The 8,178-nt window shown below is 38.2% G+C and overlaps 1 protein-coding gene across 3 annotated transcripts in view; it reads left to right on the top strand.

Annotated features, from left to right (window-relative positions):
* Positions 1-8,178, top strand: part of CDK12 (cyclin-dependent kinase 12) — a 49,844-nt gene that overhangs the window by 19,828 nt on the left and 21,838 nt on the right. For all 3 annotated transcript variants that reach the window (XM_012661091.1, XM_012661101.1, XM_012661087.1), the window contains exon 6: positions 2,407-2,596. In XM_012661091.1, coding sequence (XP_012516545.1) covers positions 2,407-2,596 — 190 coding nt within the window. The remainder of the gene's footprint in view (positions 1-2,406; positions 2,597-8,178) is intronic.

Genomic DNA, 8,178 nt, shown 5'->3' with positions numbered 1-8,178 from the left:
TTTTTAGTTGGCCGATTAATTTCTTTCTACTTTTAGTAGAGACGGGGTCTCACTCTTGCTCAGGCTGGTTTCGAACTCCTGAGCTCAAACTATCCACCCGCCTCGGCTTCCCAGAGTGCTAGGATTACAGGCGTGAGCCACCGCGCCCAGCCTCATTAACACGTTTTAATGGCTATGCATAAAGATAGATGAACCCATATTTACTTTATCAGTCCCTGTTGAGCATTTAGTTGCCACTTTTTTTGTTTTTTTTTTAAGAGAGGCTGTTACGCTGTCATCTAGGCTTGAGTGCAGTAGCACAATCATAGTGCACCGCAACCTCGAACTCTCGGGCGGAAGCAATCCTCCTGGCTCAGCCTCCTGAGTAGTAGCTAGGGCTGTAGGTGCATGTTACCATGCCCAGATAAGTTTTTTTTGTTTGGTTGGTTTTTTTTAATTTTTGTAGATAGAGATGGGAATCTTGCTGTGTTGCCCAGGCCGTTCTTAAACTCCTGCCTCCAAGTGATCCTCCCCCCTTGGCCTCCCAAAGTGCTGGGATTATAGGTGTAAGCCACTGTGCCTAATTGCTGCTTTTTATAATAACAATTTATGTCCTGTTAGTGAGTGCCCATTCCACTGTATCCTCCCCAATATTGAGTATATCTTTTTAAAAAAATTGACATCTGGATAGGTCAGGTATGATATCATTGTTTTGATTGCATTCCTTATATTACTTCTGAGTTTTTTCCGTGTTTTACTTGCTTTCCCTTTTTTGAGGTATCCTTTGTCTGCTTATCTTTTGCGATTGTAGTGGTTTTCTTATTAATTTGTACAAGGTCTTAGTTAAATCTCTTCAAGATACTTCTTTAATGTAGTGGTTCTTAACTTTGATGGGGTCATAGGCCTCTTTGAACATCTTAAAAAGCTCTGTACCCCCTCTTCAAAGGAATGCACACATTTAAAATGTTGCATACTATTTCACAAAGTTCAAAGATTCCTCAAAGCCTACTCCTTAGATTGAGAATCCCTGACTTCATGCTACTAGTGCTGCTAGAATTTTAGACTGGATAAATCCTTATTTAACTAGGTCTAGTATTTCTTTGTCTTTTTAAGAGGCAGGGGTCTGTATTGCCCAGGCTGGAGTGTAGGTCTAGTATTTCTTTTTAACACAGGCTGATGTGAACTCCTGGGTTCAAGCAGTCCTCCTGTCTCAGCCTCCTGAATATAGCTAGGACTACAGGCACATGCCACCATGCCTGACTATTATTTCTTTCTTTCTTTTTTTTTAATTTCAACAAATAAAATGTTTAATGAAAAAATGTGGTATGCAAAATACTTGCCTCTGGAAAAAAGTTTTATTTACAAGTTGAGGAACAAAGGTATTTTCTTTAATTAAATGTAGGTTTAGGCTAGACACAGTGGCTCAGTCGGTGGCTCAGTCCGAGGTGGGAGGCGAGGTGGGAGGATTGCTTGAGGCCAAGAGTTCAAGACCGTCCCAAGCAAGAGCGAGACCTCATCTCTACAAAAAATAAAAAAATTTAGCCGGGATTAGCCTGGTGTACACTGCACTCTAGCTGGGGCAACAGAGTGAGACTCTGTCTCAATAAAGAGAGAGAGAGAGAAAGAAAAAGAAAAAGAGATAGAAAAGTTTAAGAAAAACATTCTTTATGCAGTACTATCAGTAAAAAATGAATTTCCTAAGAACAACTCAAGTATCTAGTGAAATATTAAGAGGTGAACTGTAATTTCCGACTGTTATTTCTTATGTTACAATATTTGCCTCTATCATGCACCCTGCCAAATGTGGAAAGACAGTATGGATTTCAAATCATTTATTAACGATTATATTGTATTCTCTTAGCATACTTCTCATTCCTTTTATCTACTTCTAAATTTAGGTATTGAATTAGTTGATTCATCTTTCTTTTAATTCTTAAATACTATGAATTTCACTAATAATTTATAATAAATATACTATGCAGCCCCTGGCATATTATCTGAGTCTCGTTAACTAAGGTAAATACCTTCACAAAGGTAGTCGTAGACAAAATGTAACAAATGGGCATCATTGTGTTACAAATAAAACTTAGTTTACAACAATAGCAGCAGATTGGATTTGGCACAAGGTCTATAATTTGCTAATTTACTTGGGTTATGTCTAGTAATACAACCTGATTAAGGCAGTTCCCTGAAAAGGTAGTATAGTCCGAAGAGCACTAGACTAGGAATCAGAAGATTAATTCAAGTAGTAGTTCTGTTATTTATTGTTAGGGCAAGTTATTCAACTTCTCTTTTAGTTTTTTCATCTGCATGATGTAAGTGGTTGTTCCAAAGAACAACTGCCAAATTATATTAAAATTTGAGGCATTGTTAGTTCAGCACCCTTTTTTGTCTTGATTTTAATTTTTTTCTCCCCATCTTATTTAGGTGCCTTTTACCTTGTGTTTGAGTATATGGACCATGACTTAATGGGACTGCTAGAATCCGGTTTGGTGCACTTTTCTGAGGACCATATCAAGTCGTTCATGAAACAGCTAATGGAAGGATTGGATTACTGTCACAAAAAGAATTTCCTGCATCGGGATATTAAGTGTTCTAACATTTTGCTGAACAACAGGTAACATAGTAACCAAATGAGGTTAAGCACTTTCTCCTCCTCTGACCCTCTTAGTTTCAGCTAGTTAATTCGTCATATAGTTAGACCCATTAGTGCAGTATTCACACACACATTGCTTTCTTAGTGTTTAGTGGGTAGAAACATGCCTGCTCCTTTAGCTGCTCTTGAGCCTTTCTCAGTTGCTGCCTTTCAAACACTGAAGCATAGTTAGCGATTGGCCTTTCAGCCAATACTTCTAGGTTTTAATAGCATAAATGAACAGGAATCTGGTGATGAACAGGTGTTAATTTTTCAAAGGTTTTATTATCTACTTTCTTCCTTTCTGCTTATTTGTCCACACTGCATTGGTAGTATCAGATGTATTATGCACACTAGTCTTTGGTAATAGCCCTACCTGTTTAGCGATAAAGAATAAGTATGGTACAGTTGAAATCAGGATAGTGTTTTGTTCTTTAGGTAATTAAGTTGTTCATATCTATTTTTGTCTGATTCACCCATTGTTTTAAACATTTTTGTTCGGTTCTATATGGCAAACAGTATCTAGATAGGGATATGGGATGATTTAACACGTATTTTCCATCTTTATGGGGTGGAATAAACAGTTATGCAGGGTTGCCTAGGACTGACTGTCCTGGTTTTAGCATTAAAAGTCTCACATGGTGCATTCTGGAACTGGGGGGAAAAAATAAGGAAAAGGAAAGAAAAAAAGTCTGACATGGGATGATTGATCGTTGTGGAGCTCAGTTTAATAGGGGAGCTAAACAAACAAATTACTCAATTTGTTAAGCATTTATTAAGCCTTTTTTTATTCCTTGAATTTTGGAGCACCTGGAAAGATGCAGTTTTGAGTTATGAATAGGAATTTATCAGAAAGACTGACAATGAGGGATCAAATTTCTAGGCAGAAGAAACTGCATGCACAAAAGCATATGAACATGAAAATGACATGTTGTCTGGAAAACTGTAAACAGGTCAGTATTGCCAGAGCAAGAATAGTGAAGCATGTAATGGTAAAAGATGAACCTGGGTAGTTATGAGGAGCCCATTGGGATCCTATATACCACACTGAAGAACTTAAGCTTTATCTATAGTTGACAGGGAGCCACTGAAGGGTGCTGGTTCATTTATTGTTTTTTAAATTATACAAGTAATACATTACATTTTAAATTGTACTTAAATACCTTTATTATAAGACAAAACATGGTATTAAAAGATTATTCCTTTTTGTTGCTGTCTCTGTGACTCACAATACCCATTAAAGTTAGAGATTGGTGACTGTACATCCATAGTAAATAATGTATCAAGAACTTAATGATGATGGCTATCAGCTTGCAGCTTTCTGGCCTGTAGTATTAATATACTTTCTGTTGTTCCTTTGCTTCTCCATGGGGGGATGTCTCAGGACAGGGAATAATTGCAGTTCTGCTTGATGTCCTTTCTGGTGGGTTAGGTCCCTCCTGGTCCCTGACTTCCTAGAGTCAGGAAGCTGATGAGGTTTCAGACCAAATTGAACTCCTTTCTCAGGTTGATAAGCAAGATACAGGAATCCCATGGTCTAGCCTAATCCATCCAGCTTCTGCCCTTGCCTACCTCTGTCTACTTAGAGACCTCTAGGTGAGATTGCCTGGAGAAAACGGTGAAGGGTTGTCAACTGGGCAAGAAAAAGAGAGCAGTGATGAGAGAGAAGAACAGGGTTGGACTTCATGATGTTCATTATATTTTAATTACTTAAGTATAAATGAGACCAAATCATTTTAGATAGAGGAGAGACATAATTAGTCTTCTGTTTTAGAAAAGTCACTGAATTATCACTGTATGATGATAGCCTGGAGGCAGGGAGACATACTAAGAATACCATAAGAAATGGGCAGTGTTTGAACTAACCCAAGCATTGCTAGTAGGGATGGGCAGGATGGACTTGGTATTAATAGACCAGTAGACTTTGGTTAGTGAGTGATTGGTAGGAAATGAATAAGAGAAAATAAGTTAAAGATTTCTGACTTAAGAAATTAGCTAGCTAGCTACCAGTCAATATAAAGAATACAGAAGGAAGAGCAGCATGGGCATGGTATGGGTAAATCCCTTTTGGATATGTCTGTTGCATATCCAGGGCAGTGATATCTAATAGGCATATGGTCATGTGGGAGTTCCAAACTGGCAGTGATATAAGACCTAAGAAGAGAATCTGAAAATTAAAAGGTCAGTGATGACTTTAGTGTGGAGTAAGGGGATGGGTAGCACAATTAACGGGAAGTTAGTAGTAGCCATATCTTTAATTTTTATTTTTTATTTTAAGGATGGCAGCAATCGGAATATATTTAAATGCTAAGGGGAAAGAAAATCAGTTGAAAGGGAGAAGTCGAAGATTCAGAAAAGAGCCAAAGTAATTAAAGGAACATGATTCTAGAGGAGGCCGGGCACAGTGGCTCGTGCCTGTAATCCTAGCACTCTGGGAGGCCAAGGTAGGAGGATTGCTTGAGGGCAGGAGTTCAAGACCAGCCTGAGCAAGAGCTCGACCCTGTCTGTACTTAAAATAGAAAAAATTAGCTGGGCATGGTGGCGTGCGCCTATAGTCCCCAGCTTCTCAGGGGGCTGAGGTGGGAGGATTGCTTAAGCCCAGGAATAGAAGCTGTCTCAAAAAGAAGAAAGAAAGAAAAAAGATTCTAGAGGAGGTGAGATCAAGGCCACAGGTGGAGGGATTGATTGTCCTTGGCCAAGAAAAGAAATTTATACACTTTTTCTGTACAGTTGACCCTTGAACAACATCACAGCTTTGAACTCCATGGGTCTGCTTATACGCAGATTTTTTCCAACCAAATACGGATCGAAAATATGGCATTTGCAGAGCAAAAACCCCCGTGTTTCAGTGGTATAGCTCAGGGGTAGAGAATTTGACTGCAAAACATGTAGGGCCAACCTTTCATACATGCAGGTTCCAGTCCTACTGTGGGACTTGAGTATGTGTGAATTTTGGTATATGTGGACCCAATCCTGTGTGTATGCTATGGGACGACTATAATTAAAAGGAGACAGGCAAGTAAGTTTATAGGTAAAAGGTAAGATGTTAAGGAGCTCTCACCTGATGACTTTTCTTCCTTCACCAAAGAAGGTCATTTACTGAGTGTGAGAGGGTAGGGGATAGATTAGGGCATTAAGGAGAATGCCAGAGGTTTGTAGTAACAGCCAAACAGAACAGAAGATGTTGACTAAAGACAACAAAAAGTACTAACCAACAGCGTTCAAAGCTTAACTGAGAGAGGAAACCACACATTTGCAGTGGCACCAAACAATATGATTGTAAGATTTTTGTTCCTTAAGCTTGTGTTCAACTCTCTAGGTAGAGCAGAAAAGGCAAATTTTCTATTGATCCAGAATTAGGAAATTGTGGATTAAATATATCCAAAGGTCACAAATAAAGGGGACTGTGAAGACAGTAGTTTGGTAAATTGACCAAGGGTCCAGGCTAGGTATGGAAGAAAGTATAATGTTGAGGGCGGACTAAACCGGGAGGGAATGGAGGCATCAAGTACTTGAAGATCTTGTCAAAAGGCATTTAAACAGCATGATCTCAGAAAGGATTCCTTAACTATCCCCATATTCATCTTATTCCTGTGAAATAGGACAAAATAAATAATTTTTCTGTTCTATTTTATATTGCCAAAATTTACCAGCACTTCTGCACTTCGTTCTGTATCACCATGATGGCTGACTTGGAAGGAAAAGCAGTAGTTATTAAAAGTGCTATCAGGATGTTCTTTGGCAGATTAATTTCATTCCAGAAACATTTATTTAGTACCTAGTATGAACCTGGCAAGAAATATGCTAGGTGCCGGTGTTATTTAGTTCTAGCCTAATTTCTATAATAAAAGTATGTATCTGTTGCCATTTTAACTTTTACTCTCAGAGTAAGGATGCCAATAAATTTGAGCAACCCTCTTTGTTTCCATATAAGTTAACTATTCTTTTACTTTCTGCTTTTCTGAGAATTTGCTTATAAATTGAACTTAAAAATATAATGATGTTTGGGGCTAGTGGGTAAGGTGCCCATATCTTTACTAGGAATGGTAAGTGTTGATTTAATGTAGAATTTTGTTACTAATGGTTACCTTGTTTTAATATTCTGTCCCCATTGCTCATACTTTGAGGAGTACCTCTTAGCATAACCTCTTTACAGGTTGAGTATCCCTTATGCTTGGAACCAGAAGTCTTTGAGATTTCAGATTTTGAAATATTTACATTACATGTACTGGTTGAGCATCCCAAATCTGAAAACTGAAATCTGAAATGCTCCAGGGAACATTTCCTTTGAGTATCATGTTGGCACTCTAGAAGATTCAGATTTTAGGCCGGGCACAGTGGCTCACGCCTGTAATCCTAGCTCTCTGGGAGGCCGAGGCAGGCGGATTGTTTGAGCTCAGGAGTTCGAAACCAGCTTGAGCAAGAGCAAGACCCTGTTTCTACTAAAAATAGAAAGAATTAATTAGACAACTAAAAATATATAGAAAAAATTAGCCGGGCATGGTGGCGCATGCCTGTAGTCCCAGCTACTCGGGAGGCTGAGGCAGAAGGATTGCTTGAGCCCAGGAGTTTGAGGTTGCTGTGAGCTAGGATGACGCCATGGCACTCTAGCCCGGGCAACACAGTGAGACTCTGTCTCAAAAAAAAAAAAAAAAAAAAAGATTCAGATTTTGCTTGAGACAGAGGGAGCAAAAAAAAGGTGGGGGTTTGGATTGGATTTTCAGGCACCTAAGATATCACCAGTCCCGTACAAAAGAGTTAGCTGACTTTTCATTCCCCAAGAGATAGCAAGGCCATAAATTTGATTAAACAGACTACACGAATTTAGATAAATATGGTTAATCCAAAATAGTTAATAAATGATTTTAAAATAGTTTCCCAAAATTTTGTGGTACAGTTTCTTAAAATATTCTTTGCATCCCTGTCAAAGATAGAATACTGAGCAGAGTGAAATGTGGTTGGAATCCTTTTAAGGGAACGATTCTCAAAGCTTGGTCCTCAGACCAGCTGCATTGGCATCACATGTGAGCTTGTTAGAAATACACATTTATCTCTGGATATGGGTCTCAAATAATAAGAAAAAAAAGAAAAAAATGTAGAAATGCACATTCATGAGTCATGACATACTGAGTCAGCATCTCTGAGAATGGGGCCCAGGAAACTGTTTTAACAAGCTTTCCAGGTGAAAGTTTGAGAACCCCTTTAAGGGTGATGATCTATATCTTTGTGGCATAGGAGGTAATGGCAGTATGTTATTAGAAGGAACCTCATTCATCATAAAAATTGTTTGTTCAGATCACAGCTGTAATCTCCATTTGAAAATACCTGTTATAGCCACAGTGGTAGTGTGGTTTGCTTTTTATTATAAAAATTGTCAAAATTATAAGAAAATTGAGACATGAATATAGTTTATAATTAAAACATATACAATTAACATTTTATATTTCTACTTGAGTTGTTTTTTTAATTTTGGCTCCTCATCAGTCAACTTAAAGCTTGAGTTATTTTATTTTATTTTTCTGAGACAAAGTCTCACTCTCTTGCCTGGGATACAGTGCTGTGGA

This window comes from Propithecus coquereli, unplaced genomic scaffold, assembly GCF_000956105.1.
Source record: "Propithecus coquereli isolate 6110/MARCELLA unplaced genomic scaffold, Pcoq_1.0 Scaffold119, whole genome shotgun sequence".
NCBI lineage: Eukaryota > Metazoa > Chordata > Mammalia > Primates > Indriidae > Propithecus > Propithecus coquereli.
The sequence above is the reverse complement of the archived record's forward strand: the minus strand, read 5'-3'. Positions and strand labels throughout refer to the sequence as shown.